At 47.2% G+C, this 17,519-nt stretch overlaps 1 protein-coding gene across 1 annotated transcript in view; it reads left to right on the forward strand.

Moving 5' to 3' along the window:
• Nucleotides 1–7,541: 7,541 nt before the first annotated feature.
• LOC136170380 (GTPase IMAP family member 8-like) overlaps nucleotides 7,542–17,519 on the forward strand; it is a 40,084-nt gene continuing 30,106 nt past the window's right edge. Inside the window, exons 1-3 of the mRNA XM_065938528.1 lie at nucleotides 7,542–7,657; nucleotides 13,564–14,230; nucleotides 16,890–16,935. Coding sequence (XP_065794600.1) covers nucleotides 13,616–14,230; nucleotides 16,890–16,935 — 661 coding nt within the window. The 5' untranslated portion in view covers nucleotides 7,542–7,657; nucleotides 13,564–13,615. The remainder of the gene's footprint in view (nucleotides 7,658–13,563; nucleotides 14,231–16,889; nucleotides 16,936–17,519) is intronic.

Raw genomic sequence — 17,519 nt, forward strand, 5'->3', positions numbered from 1 at the left:
TCCAGGTGCTCTGTGGGGCCCTGGAGAAGCCTCTGGACCCTGGATGCCTGGGCTCTCTTATAATTCATTAGGCCTCTGGGATGCACGTCATCAAGGACAGGAAACACTGTGATCGGGAGTCAGGGGACCTGAGTGTCATGTCTTTGCGGCGAGCTTTATGTTTTTAAATAGAAGGGTGACTTTTCAGTTTTTAAGTTTTTCCTAGCTGTACTGAGATGTTATTGACATATAATATATGTAAGTTTAAGGTGTATGATTGGGCTTCCCAGGCAGCTCAGTGGTAAAGAAACCCTTGCCAGTGCAAGAGACGCAGTTCCGATCCCTGGATCGGGAAGATTCCCCTGGAGAAGGGAACAGAAAGTCACTCCAGGATTCTTGCCTGGAAAATGCCAGGGACAGAGGAGCCTGTGAGCGACAGTCCATGGGGTCACAAAGAGTCGGACACGACTGAGCGACTGAACACACAGCAGAGGTGTACGTGAGGGGGTTTGATCTTTGTCTACACTGCAACACGTTCACCGCAGCGAGGTTAGTTAACGCCTCTCTCCCTCACGTGTTTTTGGTGTGTGGCAGTAACACTTGTGATCAAATCTCTTAACGACTCCCAAGTATATAATGCGATTAACCTCCTTCTCTGCTTCTCAGAAAGTGCTGACTCAGTCCCGGGCACAAAGGAAGGTCTTGTGGCAATCTCAAGGCCGCCATCGGCAAGCTAGGCTTCTGGGGACATTTTTGTTTAGCTCAGAAGTTCTTAGTGTTGAGTTGTTCTTCATTATCTATCCGTATTTATCTAAAAGGCTCTGGAAGGCGGGCCATGGCTGGGCTGTGGTTTGTCTGAGCCTGGGACCTGGCCCTCAGCCCCCGAAGCCAGAACACCCGAGGCCGAGACATAAGACGCCCCCGGCCTCCGAGGTCGCTCCTGGCTTCTTACTCGTGTTCTGGCCTCGCTGTTGCTCCCGGCGCCCCCGTGTGGCCTTTGTGCTCAGTCGCGTCTGACTGACCCTGTGAACTGAAGCCCACCAGGCTCCTCTGTTCATGGGGATTCTCCAGGCAAGAACACTGGAGTGGGTAGCCATCTCCTTCTTCAGGGGATCTTCCCCACCCAGGGATCGAACCCAGGTCTCCCGCATGGCAGGCAAATTCTTTACCGACTCAGCCACCAGGGGAGTCCAAGAAGACTGGACGGAGTAGCCTATCCCTTCTCCAGGGAATCTTCCTGACCCAGGGATTGAACCAGGGTCTCCTGCACTGCAGGTGGATTCTTTACCAGCTGAGTGACCAGGAAAGCATGTGGCCTTAGAGCAGGATTTTTTTAATAATAACATGGCCTTTATCTGCTTACTAAAAATCCTGCTCTTGCCTCCCTGCCAGCCAGCAGCCCAGGCAGCAGGGACAGATGTCCTTCTGATAAAATCCTGCGGGTGTGATGATAACACCTGCGGATGGAGCAGCTGCCTTCAGCATTCGTCATCCCATCTCCTTTCCAGGGAGGGGGTTACAGCGCCTCGAGACACCTGAGTCTAGACAACTACATCAGTAATACATGCCGCAGGAAAGAAAGCGAAGTGAAGTTGCTCAGTCGTGTCTGACCCTTTGTGACCCCATGGAATGTAGCCTACCAGGCTCCTCTGTCCATGGGATTTTCCAGGCAAGAGTGCAGGAGTGGGTTGCCATTTCCTTCTCCAAATACATGCTGCAAGGGGGAGATAAATTAGACGGTCACTGGAGGAGAACGTGGGGTGAAAGAATATTCTTTTTTAAAGATGGGAGAGGAGAAGGTAGGAGGGGGTTGATGGGGCTGGGGGGAGTGAATGGACTACAACACAGAGAGATGATGCCCTCTTAGAGTCCGCTGAGAATGGTGATCTGACTGTAAAGACAGGGCAGGTTCTTGTGTCTCCGCCGGGGCCATCTGTAGTGCAGACAGAGGCATGGTTGATGGAGAGTTGGGGTAATCAGGCCATCTTTTGCCCAGCTCGTTCATGTTCTCCTCCGCCTGACGGCCTCAGACTCGTCTATCCTGACGCTTGACCTCCCTTTCCTTGGATCATTTATTTTTGAAAACTTGTAATTACAAATTCTTTCTCTGCCTCTTTGAGATATAGCTCTTTTTAAAAGCCTCCTGCCAGTTTTACAACCCAGAACTGTCTTTCTCAAGGATGTGGGCGCTGTCTACCCCTTTGAAATGTAGCCACCTATCTCTCTTCTGCCAGGGAGAGTCAAGCCTGGCTTTGATGGGCTCCAGTGAGCAAACACACACGGCCTCGTCACAGTGACAGGCTTCCCCAAATGTCCACCAGTACTTTTCCAGTGGCTCACCCCAGCCCTGAATATCTTTCCTGGTGTTTGAGTGGTTGAATTTGGTTTTAGTCCCTGTTATCAGAGCCTTGGTTTTCCTTTGTCTGCTGCAGTAGTTGCTATTGCAGTTGTTTTTATTTTCAACTGGAGGATGATTATTTTACAATATTGGGTTGGTTTCTGCCATACATCAACATGAATCAGCCATAGGTGTACATATGTCCCCTCCCTCTTGAATCTCCCGCCCACCTCCCATCCCATCCCGTATTTCTAGGTGGTCACAGAGCACCAGATTTGAGCTCCCTGCAATATACAGGAGATTCCCACTGGCTATCTATTTTGCATATGGTAATCATGGTTGTTGTCTTAATTTATCTTATTCACTTAGAGTTGATTTACAATGTTGTGTTAATTTCTGTGTGTGCTAAGTCACTTCAGTCATGTCCAACTCTTTGCAACCCCATGGACTGTAGCCCACCAGATTCCTCTGTCCTTGGGGACTCCCCAGGCAAGAATACTGGAGTGGGTTGCCATGAATATAAAAGAATATTCTTTTATATATATGTAAAAATATATATTATATATAACATATATTAAATATATATAAATATATAATATATAATAAATACAATATACCTAATATATAAATATATATTATATATAAATATATATTATATATATTTATATATATAAAAGAATATATATATATTCTTTTCCAGATGATGGTTTATCACAGGATATTGAATATAGTTCCCTATGTTATACAGTAAGACCTTGTTTATCTATTTCTATATACAAGAGTTTGCATCTACCAATCCCAACTCCCAACCCTTCCCTCTCTGGCTGGCATACACAAGCCTGTTCTTTGTCAGTCTGTTTCATAGATAAATTCATTTGTGTCATATTTTAGGTACCACATATAAGTGATAGCATATTGTATTTGTTTTTCTCATTTCTGACCTACTGCATTTAGTATGATAATCTTGAAGTCCATCCATATTGCTGCAAATAATATTATTTCATTCTTTTTTATGGCTGAGGACTATTCCATTGTATATGCCTATACACCCCATCTTCTCTAGTCATTCATCCGTTGATGGAAATTTAGATTGCTTCCACATCTTGGCTATTGTAAGTAGGACTGCTGTGAACATAGGGGTATGGATCTTTCTGAATTGCAGTTTTGTCTGGATATATACCCAGGCATGGGATTGCTGGATCCTATGACAACTCTAGTTCTAGGTTTTTGAAGATCCTCTATACTGTTTCCACAGTGGCTGCTGCAGTTGGTCTTGACGCTTCCCCCGGGGCTTGGTTTCTGTTGCCCTCTGCTGTGGAGGCTACAAAGACAGATCCTCATCTTTCGGGATGGCCTCATGCCCATGGGGAAAAGCATGCCTCGGAGGTCTAGGTTTTTGCTTTGACCTGGTAGTTCCTTTTTGCCTTCTTGCTTCTTGGACGTTTTTGAGAGGATTTAAGCATCTTTATCCTGTTTAGTTTTAGTTATTTTCAGTGGGAGGTTGGGGTGAATAATGTGGTAAACAGGGACCAGTCATGACCTTTTGGATTTCTCTGCCTGCCCTGACTCTAGAGCCTTAAACTCAGTGTCCACAAGCTCATCTCCCTGGAAAACCCCAGCCTCTCATAGCCTGAGCTCCACAAAGGCCACTAGAAAGTGTGTGATCCCAGACATCCCACAGCTGGTCAGCCCAGGGCAGCCACTAACCTTTATGAAAAATAAGAAAATATCTCTTCTTCAAGTTAAGTGTTTATAAACAGGCATGTTATTTCCTAATAATAAATATTGTAGCAAACAAGGACTCTATTTGAGTAAGACATTTAATTTCATCCCCAAACTGTCAAAACATAAGAATTTAGTTACAAGACACTTTTACTGCCATCTGCCAAAATTGTAGTAAACACACATGTCCTGTCTTTGAAAGAAAACAACATATAATTTTTTTTTTCCGAAATAAGAAATGTCTATGTTGTTAGTAGCACTCCCTTTGATCTGACAACTCGATCACTTGTAACAGCCATCCTGAATGAGTCTATTTTATTCTTGCGCCGTCTCTAGCTCCTAAATCTATCATAAGTCTGCCCCTTTTTCCATCGTCCATCTTCCCTGCCACTGTTTTAGTTCAGGTCTTTATTCCTGGCGTGGACTACTGCAGTAGCCTCTCCCTGGTCCTGCAGCCTCAGCCTGTTTCCTCCATGAGCTCAAGCTGCTCGCCTTACTCTGCCTGCCCGTGGCACTGACCACTCTCCTGCCTGAAAGTCCTCCCGGAAACTTCTAGATGCCCTTCAGGACTGCGGCTGGGCTGGAGCGCCCGGATGCAGTTTCCTCCTCCTCAGTGCGTGGTGCTCTCCTCATTCTAGCACCTGCTGCAGGAAGTGGTTGGCTTCTGGGTTGGCTGCTGAGTTTTTTTTTCCCACTTGATTGTTTCTCCATCTTGCAGGGTTGACAGGCTTCCTCTTTGCTGCCATGGCCCCCTGAACACACCTCTATAGCAGCATCTACACATGTTTTGTATCCACACATTTATTCTCTTTCCCTTCGTTTGGTTGAACTCCTTGAGTCAGAGATGCATCTGGAGAGTCTTTGAGCCTCTGTGTCTGACACAGTGTTTGGTCCTGGTGGCTTCTTCCTTTCTCGGAAAACATGTGCCTTCCTGGCTTATCCTGTTTCTGGAAGTCCGGCCCCTCTTCCTCCCGCTGCTGCCTTCGAGAGTCTGGAGGGGGAGGGAAGGAAGGGTGTCTTACTGGTAGAGCCCTTGCAGAACCCCCTTAGTCAAGTCAGTCCAGTTCCGTGCTCAGTCGTGTCCGACTCTGCGACCCCATGGACTGCAGCACGCCAGGCCTCCCTGTCCATCACCAGCTCCTGGAGCTTGCTCAAACTCATGTCCATCCAGTCGGTGATGCCACCCAACCATCTCATCCTCTGTCGGCCCCTTCTCCTGCCTTCTGGGGAGTGGTTTTGCTGCCCTTGTCATTACCCCCAAGGCCACTAGGGGGCAGAGAAGTCCCATCCTTCCCTGGATCAGGGCCTAGCCAGGAACAGCCACCTTCCCTGAACAGGTGCTTTCCCCAGGAGCTGATGTGTTGAAGATCATTTTGCAAATTGGTCGACTCAGCAAATAACCAACTTGCTAAATCATGGATGAGTTATTTGAAGCTTTGATATTCCTCAGAGTGCTCCCCACAGCTTCTGTTTCATCTAAGAAGGAGGGAACTTTTCTTGATCTCAGTTCATCGTCTTCTCAGTTTTGGGGACATGATATCCCATCAGGCCTGTGACCCTGCCATGACCTGACCTCCACTTCCAGCAGTGACACAGCTGGGATGTTGACTGACCAAGTGGCAGGCTTCTTCCTGATGGTTTTTAATGGTTTTATGGTTTTTTAATGGTTTTATGTGAAATGACCCAGTGCCCCAGGCAGGATGGAGAGAGTCTTCTTGGAGGAGGGCCCTCCTTACTAAGGAGTGGTGCTGGAGAAGACTCTTGAGAGTCCCTTGGCCAGCAAGGAGATCAAACCAGTCAATCCTAAAGGATATCAATCCTGAATATTCATTGGAAGGACTTATGCTGAAGTTGAAGCTCCAGTACTTTGGCCACCTGATGCAAAGAGCTGACTCACTGGAAAAGATTCTGATACCGGGAAAGATTGAGGGCAGGAGGAGAAGAATGCGACAGGAGGAGACAGTTAAATGGCATCACCGATTCAACTGAGGATATTAGTTTGAACAAACTCAGAGAGATGGTGAAGGAGAGGAAGGCCTGGCGGGCTGCAGTCCATGGGGTCGCAAAGACTCGGACACGACTGAGCGACTGAATAAGTAGGATAGGGGATGGGCGAGACTTTATCAGTTTCCCCTCCAAGGTGTGTCCCTCTTGGTGACAGACTGAACTTGAAGACCAGCCCAGAGAGGAGGGGGACCCCACGGGGACAGAGCAGCCCCTCAAACCCGGTGCAGCCCCTACTGCTCCTCCTTCCACGGGGTCCCTGGAGGCTCAGCCCACCTCAGACATTTCAAGGACTGCAGCCTGGTGAGGCAATGCAAGCTCAAGGGCCTCTGCACGGTGACTGAAAGTCCTCTCACTGGAAGGACATTAAGCTAAGAGGAAAAAGTCAGTCACAGAGGACAAACACCGCTGATTCCAGTCACAGGAAGTATCCCAAGTTGTAAAAAACCATGGGATGCATGAGTCAAGTGCTCGGGCCTGGTGGGCTGGGAAGACCCAGAGGAATCGGGTGGAGAGGGAGGTGGGATGGGGGACCGAGATGGGGAATACGTGTAACTCTATGGCTGATTCATATCAATGTATGACAAAACCCACTGAAAAATAAAAAGTAAAAAAAAAAACCCATAGACGCAGAAAGTCGAAGGTGGTTACCAGGGGCTGGAGGAGGGGCATTTGCATCTAATGGGCCTGGGGTTTCAGGTTTTCTGATGGAAAAGTTCTGGAACGCTACACAACGTGGAGAAGACATGTGATGCTGCTGAGCGGTACACTTGAAAACGGCCAAGATAGTGGATTCAGTGTTACACAGTGTGAGGTGTTTTTTTTTTTTTTTTTTTTTTTTAACCATAGTATAATAATATAAGGTCTTCCTCTGCGTTCGACCTCCTCTAGTAAGAAGCTTTGAACACTTAGGGATCAGGAAAAAGGGTTTTCTTTTATGAACTCTAGGAAAGCATCGGAGGTCTAGCATTTCAAATGTTTGACTAGCTCCGGGCAAAGAACTTGACTTCCTCCAGTAAGCAGCGCGGGTCCGAGGTCCCAGTTTCTCTGGGGATGGGATTCAAGGAGGGCCCCCCTCGGAAGGCAGGAGAGCCGCTGTAACAGCAAGCCGGGAGCGCTGCTGCAGGGCCGAAGGAGGGCAGGCACGCGGTGGGAGAAGGTAAGCTGTGTTCGCGGGTGTCCACCCGGATCCAGAGGAGGGCTGGGGCGGGGACCTGCGGGCCCTCCCCACGGCTGGCCCGCTGCCCCCGGAGGCACCCCGTCCTGGGCCCTGGGCACAGCCAGCCTCCTCCTCCGAAGGCCCCTTCGGAAGCTCGGCTGGGGCTCCGCCCCTCGGCCCGCGGGGGCCCGGCCTTGGGGGCGCGCCGGGCTGGGTGGGCGCGGTCCCTCCCGGACTCCGACCGCCCCGACCCTGACGTTCTCACCCTGCGGATCTGGCGTCGCTTTGCTGAACTTCCCCTCCCACCGCCCTCGAAACCTATTTCTAGAAACCTCTTCCTCCTCCGACGTGCTCCTGCCTCTGCCCTGCTCTCCCCGCGCGGCTCCTCCACCCAGGCAGCGGCCCGCGGGACCCGGCGGCGCTGAGGCTGTGGCAGACCGGGGCACCGGACCGAGGTGCGTGTGCGGCGGGTGCCTGGACGCGGGGCGGGGGGCGGGAAGGCGGCCGACCCCCACGGCGGGGCACGGCCGCCTGAGGGCTTGCTTTCGGGGGCTCTGGGGTGTCCCTCCCGCTCCAGCCTGCGGGGCCGGGGTTTGGTGGGGGGCACCCAGAGGTTCCCGCCATCCCGGGGTCACGCCCGAGGGCAGCCTTCCCAGGAAGGGGCAGGTCTGGGAGAGGCTGCTCTCCCCACCTAGGGCTGAGATGAAGGCCTGGAAGAAAATCAAGGGGCGCGACCCGCTCCTCGAATCCCCTAATTTCACGACTGGGACACAGAGTACCCCACCCCACACCACCTGCCCTCGGGAATTCAGCGGTAACTGCCTGCCTCCTTGAGAAGCAGGGGGCAGGGAAGCCGGCCATTTGGACACTGATTTTCCACATTTACTTTCCTGTTATTTCCCAGTTCAGTTCAGTTCAGTCGCTCAGTCGTGTCCGACTCTTTGTGACCCCATGGACTGCAGCATACCAGGCCTCCCTGTCCATCACCAACTTCCAGAGTCTACTCAAACTCATGTCCCTTGAGTTGGTGATGCCATCCAACCATCTCATATTCTGTCGTCCCCTTCTCATCTCGCCCTCAATCTTTCCCAGCATCAGGATCTTTTCCAATGAGTCAGTTCTTTGCATCAGGTGGCCAAAGTATTGGAGCTTCAGCATCAGTCCTTCCAGTGAGCATTCGGGACTGATTTCCTTTAGGATGGACTGGTTGGATCTCCTTGCTGGCCAAGGGACTCTCAAGAGTCTTCTCCAACACCACAGTTCAAAAACTCAAAAAAAAAAAAAAAAAAAAAAAAAAAAAGCTCAAAAGATATTTCCCAGCCCTTGCACAATGAAGATTCCATTAACTGTGCATTGAAAGTGGTCAGTATTTGGTCAGAAAGCCAAAATACTTTCAGATTTTATCTAAAATTAAGCTTCCTAGGCTGTCACCTGTGAACTCTTTTCCTTCCTCCTGCTGGGCTGGGACTGAGATCTCTCCAGGAAGGGCTCCAGAAGCTTCTCTGACCACCTTTTTCTGTGCATGTGGACTGCCCTTGATACGGGAGGAAGCGTTGTTTGGATGGATGCCTGAAGCCATGTTCCCCCTTGGGCTATATCCTGAGAAGAAAGTGGAGGCTGCCTCAGAATGTCAGCAGGAGTTCTGGAGAAAGTCTGTCTGTGTGTCTTTTTCTCTCCGTTGCTCTGTTGGGGTCTCCAGAGTGGTCTGGGAGATGATGAGGAAAATGTGAATTATCAAGGAGAGAATGGGGGTGGGTTGGTTCCCATTTGTCCTTAAAAGGATTTTCTGTACCCTTGGGAGAAAATGGTACAGGTTGGGCAATTGTATGTATATATATAGACACACACACACACACACACACACACACACACAGAGGGAGAGAAAATTAGTTCTGATTCAATATGGCATCACTGGCTGGAGGGAGTCTAATAAACACTCATCCATTTCATCATGATGAGGAACCATATGAAACAACGATGTGTACTTGGGAAATAAATTCTTTTTTTCTTTGACCTGCTGAAGGTCTCTGCTTCCTTAAGCTTATTTACTCACTAATCTTTTAAAAAATTTAATGTACAAAAATATACCACTTCTTAACTCGATCAGGAAACAACGTAAAGTCACTTCTCTTTTATTATTCAAAGTTATTCAAATTACTCTTTTATTATTTATTATTCAAAGGAGACATCACTTCAGTCTCCCACTTCTAAAAACAGTTTTTCTTCCTTTCTTCACATCTGTCACTCTCACCATTTATTTCACACCATTCCTGGAGCATATACTCTATGCCAGACATAATATTAGGACTCAGGGACATAGAACAAGACAGGCATGGTCTCTGGGCTTATTGAGTTTCATGCTAAGGGCAGCAAAGAGAAAATGAAAAAAGTAAACACAATAAATAACACTAGATAGAAACAGTGTTACGATGGCAATAAGGAGAGTCAGGATATAGGGAATTAGGGTGAGGATGTCTTTATACAGGGTTGTGTCTGGGTCAGAAGAGGCTCTTAGAAGAGTCCCAGCAGTGACTGGGCTTCTGTCCTTGCCGTAACCTTGGAGGTGCGTGTTTTGAGCTGAGATGGGCTTTGCCTCTTGCATCGTGTGGAGATCCAGTAGATGCCTGTGGGGAGGAGCCCAGGCCTCCATCCATGGCCCTGATGAGCTTCTCCTCAGCTCAGCCCTATATTTCCTCTAAGGTGAAGCTTCTTGAGGGCAGGTGTGTGTCCTTTGCTACCTTCTCTGATTCCTTCCTCACAGTCCACCAATACTCTTCTCATAAGAGGCGGGAACTTTCAAATAGCTGCACAGAATAAGGACTTTTCTCCTTCACCTTCTTCAGCTGTGGTTCTTCGTCCTTCAATTCAGTAACTATCTGGTCAGTCACAGCGAGTATTTATCGAATGCCTTCTTGACGTAGATATGCTAGTGAATGAAACAGAACAAGTTCCTTCTAGTAATGGGGAGACAAAACAAGAAAGCGATAAGCAAGTGAATGCACCTTTCACTGAAAGTGGGTGCTGTGGAGAAAAAGAAAGCAGGGCAGGGGGATGGGGTGTGTTTGTGGGGTGTGGGGGGAGAGTAGCTTTTAAATATAGGATGACTGAAGAAGGCCTCTTGAACCACAGAGATGGTCTGATGGAGACCTAAAGGAAGTGAACCTGCCTGGCATAAGTCTGAGGGGAGAATGTTCTAGCTCAGGTGAGCCACCAGCATGAAGCCCCAAGGTCACATATTTGAGGACTATCAGGGAGGCAGACAAAGCAAGGTGGAAACAGGTGGTGGATGAGGCCAGATCGGGTAGGGTCTTGTTCAGTTCAGTTCAGTCCAGTCGCTCAGTTGTGTCCGACTCTTTGCGACCCCATGGACTACAGCACGCCAGGTCTCCCTATCCATCACCAACTCCCAGAGCTTGCTCAAACTCATGTTCATTGAGTCGGTGATGCCTCTGTGAAGGCTTTGCCTTTTCTTTGAATGGGTGGGAGGCCACTGGGGGACTGGGGGCTGATGAGTGATACCGTCTGTCTCTTAGTCAGAGTACTCTGTCTATAGAAGGATGACAGATTCTAGGAGAAGGGTAGAAGCAGGAAGTTAAGTTATTGCAGAAGTCCAGTTCAATCTGGAAAAACCAGGAAGGGTTTGACAAGGAGGTGACATGCTAAGTGGTGTAAAATGGAGGGTTTCCAGGCAGACAGGAGGTGGGGGTGCATAGTAGGGGACTGGAAGTAAGGGAGCAGACATGAGGTGGGGTCCCTGATTGTGAAAGCACCTATGATTACAGGCCACACATTCCTTCCAAGCCCACAGGAGACATTTACAAAAATTTTATTCAGCCAAAAAGTTAACCTCTACCAGTGACAGCTATTTCATACAGATGTTGTTCTTTGACCATAGAGCAATAACATTCAAAAATAAATGAAAAGACAGTCAGTCTCCCAATATATTTTTTAATAATCACTTTTTAAAATTTATGGGTTGGAAAGAAATCACAGTTGAAATTAGAACATGTTTAAAACTGATCAACAAAAAATAGCAGCATTGAGATGTCAGTTCTTTTCAACTAAAACTGTGAATTCAATGCAATAATGTTCAGCATTTCATCAGGAAAGTGACAACTGATTGAAAAGTTCTAGAGAAGATAAAAAAGCTGAGGGTAGCAAGAAAATTTTGAACACGTGCAAGGGGTTGGGACTTGCTCGATCAGAAAAGTAGGACTTATTTTAAAATTATACTAATGAAGTCATACTGATTTTGGTGATTAAGGCTTTCTGGTTCACAAATAGACCAAATCCAGGGGACACAACAGAGAACCTTGGGGCACACTTGGACAATTGGGGTCCCTGGTACCTGACAGAATCATCTGGGAAGGATGGAGAAATGGACAAGGAAGCTTGGCTCTTTCTGTGGATTCTGAATCAGTTAGGAACTAAAGGTGACTCCCACCCAGACTTCTCAAACTTGAAGGTTCACGGGAATCACCTGGAATTTGTGAAGCTACAGGTGCTGATGCAGGGGGCTGGGGTGGGGCCCAGGACTCTGCGTTTCTAACAGGACCCCAGTTGTTGGCAACATTGCTAGTCTGTGAATCCCATTTTGAGTAGCAGCAGCTTAACTTGTAAGGCTATTAATTGTTATTTAACCAAGGGGTCTCAAGGGTGTTCCGGCAGCTCAATGACATCATCGGGGACCCTCTTTATCTTTCTGCTCTGCCGCCTCTAGCTTGGTGATGAATGTTGACTTCTCATCCCTCTTATTTGTTGCCTTACTGCCCACAATATCTGCTGTGATTCTTGCAATCACATTAAAATTTTATGCAAGAAGAAGGGGCAAGGGGTGACAACAGGCACTCTCGACTTGAGTCCGCCCCTACCATCAGGAAAACAACAGCATTTCCAGAAGGCGCAAACATGTATTCCCTGCGCTCTCACCAGAGAGAACCGTGGACACCCTTAGCTGGAAGGGAAGTTGGGAGAGAGAATGAATTAGTTTCCTACTGTTGCTGTTACAAATTGACACAAACTTAATTGCTCAAAACCCAAAGATTTTTTATTTGACAGCTCCAGAGGCCACAAGTCCTAAAATCAAGGTGCTGGGCAGGACTGTGATCCTGAGAATCTGTTTTTTGACTTTTTCCAGCTTGGCTCATGGCCTCTTCCTCCATCTTTAAAGTCAACAGTGTAGCATTTTCGAGCCTCTCTGTCGCTGATCTCTGCTTCTGTTCCCCCATCTCTTCTCACTCTGGAACCTCTCATAACGTGATTATATTGGGCCCACCTCGGTGACCCTCATGGCTAAGTCGGTAAATAATATGCCTGTAATGCAGGAGGCCCAGGTTCGATTCCTGGGTTGGGAAGATCCCCTGGAGAAGGAAATGGCAACCCACTCTAGTATTCTTGCCTGGAGAAACCCATGGACGGAGGAGCCTGGCGGGCTACAGTCCATGGGTTTGCCAAGAGTTGGACACAACCTAGAGATTAAACTGCCACCACCACGGTGACCAAGGACGTCTGTCCATCACAAGGTCCTTAGTTACACTGGCCAAGCCCTGAACCAGGTAGAGTAATGCACTTGGTTACGAATTCCAGGGATTAATTAGCACATGGCCATCTGTGTCCCCCCCCCCCCCCTTTTTTTTTTTTAAAAGGGGAGCATTATCCTGTGTGTCTCAGTGAGTGTCTAGATTTCCTCCAGCATGTAGAGTTGGGGATGTGTATAGAGAAGGGGTTAGTGTTTGTTTAGGCAATCAACAATATTTTGACATTTTTACCAATATGGGTTTATTTTAAAATTTATTTTGTTTTTGCTTCTTTTTTTTTTGGTGTTGGGAGTACAGATGAATTTTATTTTCTCCTTCATCATTTTTGAGGTTTTCCCAAATTTTACAATAAACACTTCTAACTTCTTAAACCCCACTCCTTCCAATCTGATTTTCAAAAAGAAGGAAACTGGAGGGTGGTGAAATACCCAGCTCTGAATGGAGGTCGAGCTAGCAAGAACATGGGTTTGTTTTAGAGACAAGAACACAGAGAAGAATCTGGGAAACAGGATTCCTTGTCCCCATCTAGTCTGAGTCTAGGACGTCAGTTGTCCAAATCTTTGGAGAAAGGAGTCAGAAAGAGAAGACACTTTTACACTGGTCCTCTATTCACCCTGTGAGTTGGTTACTGAAAGGGAAAGTGGCTCAGTCGTGTCTGACTATAGTCCACGGAATCCTCCAGGCCAGAATACTGGAGTGGGTAGCCTTTCCCTTCTCCAGGGGATCTTCCCAAGCCAGGGATCGAACCCAGGTCTCCCGCATTGCAGGAGGATTCTTTACCAGCTGAGCTTTGATTACTGATGTGTTGTTTTTTGTCCCAACAGAACCACTCAAAGCCCAAGTCAGGAGAGCGAGTCAGAGTGGGGCTCCTCCACGATGGAAGTGAGGCTTCTTCTCTTAGGGAAGCGTGGCGCAGGGAAAAGTGCCACAGGAAACAGCATTCTGGGTGAAGCTGTGTTCGAGTCCAGGTGCAGTGAGCAGCCGGTGACTAGAAGGTGCCAGAGAGAGAGTGGGGTCACGCAGGGGAGGGAGGTTGTGGTCATCGACACCCCCGACCTTTTCTCCTCAATAGATGACATCGCTTGTGCGGATAACAAGCAATGCAACATTAAGCACTGCTTGGAGCTCTCAGCTCCCAGCCTGCAGGCCCTGCTTCTGGTAATTCCCATTGGCAACTGTACGGTGGAGGATGGAGAAACAGCCGAGCACATCCAGAAGGTGTTTGAAGCGAAAGCCAGGAGGCACACCATTATCGTCTTCACTCAGAAGGACAATTTGAAGGATGGCTCGCTGGAGGAGTACGTTAAAAGCAACTCACCTGTTCGGGACTTGGTTCAGTGCTTTGATGGTCGATACTGCGCTTTCAACAACAAGGCAGCTAAGGATGAGCAGGACACCCAGGTGAAGGAGCTCCTCTGGATGGTCGATGATTTGGTGAAAAATGAACGACCATATGCGGTGAACTTAAGGGATGAAGACAGTAGATTCCAGGTGAGAATTCTTGTTAAAGTCTCCAAGGATCTCTGTTGTTAGAACTGGTGAGATAAAAGCACAAATAAATGAAATGTTGCATAGGATTTTTTTTGTTTTTTTAAGGACAAGGCAACCCACTTCAGGTTTTTTGCCTGGGAAATCCTGTGGACAGAGGAGCCTGGCAGGCTACAGTCCATGGGTCGCAAAAAAGTCAGGCACGACTTAGCGACTAAACAACGACAGCAACAAGGGGACATTTGTCCATAAACTGGAAAGATGAGGCTACTTTACTGGCAAATTAATAGATACATTTAAGTCCTTTTCTGACTTTACCCTTCATAGCACTGGACACACAAATGACTCATTAGACCCCCTCTTCCCATGACTTCAGTAAAACCACACTCTCCTTGTTTTCTTCTCTCTTGCTACCGCAGAGGTTGCTGAGTCCACCTCTATGACCTCTAGCAGCTGACATCTTCAGGGCTTGGTTTCAAGCCCTTCCTCCATTCTTGACACTTTTTTTCTCCCTCAGGTGACTCCGTGATTTTACAGCTTGGAGCTTCAGCTGTGGCTAACAGTTTCCAAATTAATCCCTCAGTCTAGGTCCTTCCTCTGAGTTCTGATTCCTTTATCCATCCAATTGCTATTTGACATCTCTCTCTTGATGGATCTCAAAATTAACATGTCCAGACTTTTGTTTTTCCCTTTGAAATCTGTACAACTTCAGTTCTCTTCTCAGTCCTTCCAATGACTGTCCTGCTCACCATACTCTTCAAACCTAAGCTCAGATGTCAGCTTTGATACCACTGCCAGCTGGCATCTGGCTTCCAGGGCATCATCATCTTGTGTGACTGAGGCACTTGAAAGCCACCTGCTTCTCTCTGTCACCACAACTACCATCTGATCCAGGTCAGCCTCTTTTCTTGCCTGTTCAGTTCAGTTGCTCAGTCATGTCTGACTCTTTGTGATCCCATGGACTGCAGTATGCCAGGCCTCCCTGTCCATCACCAGCTCTCAAAGTTTACTCAAATTCATGTCCATCAAGTCAGTGATGCCATCCAACCATCTTATCCTCTGTTGTCCCCTTCTCCTCCCACCTTCAATCCCTCCCAGCATCAGGGTCTTTTCAGATGAGTCAGTTCTTTGCATCAGGTGGCCAAAGTATTGGAATTTCAGCTTCATCATCAGTCCTTCCAATGAATATTCAGGACTGATTTCCTTTAGGATGGATTGGTTGGATCTCCTTGCTCCCCAAGGGACTCTTAAGAGTCTTGTTGCCTGTACTATTTTACAATTACTATACTAATAGTTTTCCCCCTCATTCATTTTTGTGCCCTACCCTTCCTGCGGCCATCCATTTCACACAAATAGGTGGAGTGCTATTTTAGTTGATTTTAAGACTTCTGATTTCATGCCAATTTAAGAAACATTTTATTTATTTATTTTTTATTTTTGGCTGTGCTGGATCTTCATTGTCACCCGTGGGCTTTTTCTAGTTGGGACAAGTCGGGGCTACTCTAGTTGCAATGCACGGGCGTCTCATTTTGGTGGCTTCTCTTTTTGTGGATCACGGACTCTAGAGTATCCGGGCTTCAGTAGCTTTGGGACTTGGACTCTAGAGCACAGGCTCAGTAATTGTGGCACCTGGGCTTAGTTGCCCCCAGCATATGGAATCTTCCTGAACCAGGGATTAAGCCCATGTCCTTTGCATTTTCAGGCAGATTCTTAACCACTGGGCCACTAGGAAAGTCCCATGGTTTCATGCCAGTTTAACTGTGGGGAGTGAGGCTTCTCCAGGCAGGTGAAGGGAATGCTAATTATGTGTTTGGCTGTCCATCCTTCACTGTCTCCAGTTGCTTGTCTGGATGTAGAAGGATCCAAATTGTGCTGGATCTCACGTTAGAAGTGTCCTCTCTCTTCTGGGGGTGCAGTGAAGGAAGAAGACCTTGGAGATAACATGGGAAGCTTGATTTCCAGTCTCCTCCCTTCCCTGTCCTTCAAAGGCACTGCACAGGCCTCACTTAACTAGTTTCTTCTTCTGCGGAGTCCAGAAGCTCTCCTTAAGCTTCTGGATTTTCTCCAGGAATAGCAAGAACCCTGGGAGACTTTGGAAATAGTATGGGCTTCTCTGATGGCTCATAGTGGGGACTGTGGGGAAGTAAAGTTAGAAAGTGCTTTAGGGATAATCCCTGGGTGAGATGGCATCTGTGAGGCTCTTCTGAGCCCCACAGACCCATCTAGACATGGAAGCAATCTAGATGTCCATCAAAAGATGAATGGATAAAGAAGCTGTGGTACATATATACAATGGAATATTATTCAGCCATAGAAAGGAACACCTTTGAGTCAGTTTTAATGAGGTGGATGAACCTAGAATACAGGTAGATGAACCTAGATACAGAGTGAAGTAAGTCAGAAAGAGCTAAACAAAGAGAAACCCAACCTTCTTACTTCTGGGAAGCCTGTTGCAGCAGTAGCAACAGTGGGGTCCCAAGATCAGTTTCATTATGAACGAAACTACACAGGCCAGCACAGGACTGTGACCAGGACTGTGATTTGACCACATCCTAATCATCAAATTACTCTGAATTATATGCTTGTCTCCACTCCTTTACATTGTGAAAAAATGATATTTTAAATCTGTGTGCCTCATTTCCCCTTTTCATTTTCTTTCTAGGATTCTGTGAATGAAGAAACATCTCAGAGGAAGGACCATCCACATGGTAAGATAATCCTTAAAAACTGCTAAGCTCATATCTGTATTCTTTTGAATGCATCATGCATCAAAATAAAGTGGAAAATTATCTAGATAAGTTAGAACAAAAACTCATCCTGTAATAATGAGTGATGTTGAGCATCTTTTCATGTGTCTATTAGCTATCTGTATGTCTTCTTTGGAGAAATGTCAGCTTAGGTTTTCTGTCCACTTTTTGATTGGGTTGTTTGTTTTTCTGGTATTGAGTTGCAGCACTATTTGCAATAGCTAGGACATGGAAGCAATCTAGATGTCCATCAACAGATGAATGGATAAAGAAGCTGTGGTACATATATACAATGGAATATTACTCAGCCATGGAAAGGAACACATTTGAGTCGGTTTTAATGAGGTGGATGAACCTAAAATACAGGTAGATGAACCTGGAATACAAAGTGAAGTAAGTCAGAAAGAGAAAAACGATTATTGTTCATTAATGCATATTTACAAAATCTAGAAAAATGGTACTGATGAACCCATTTGCAGGGCAGCAATGGAGACACAGACACAGAGAACAGACTTGTGAACATGGTGGGGGTGGGGAGGAAAGGA

Source organism: Muntiacus reevesi, chromosome 6 (assembly GCF_963930625.1).
Source record: "Muntiacus reevesi chromosome 6, mMunRee1.1, whole genome shotgun sequence".
NCBI lineage: Eukaryota > Metazoa > Chordata > Mammalia > Artiodactyla > Cervidae > Muntiacus > Muntiacus reevesi.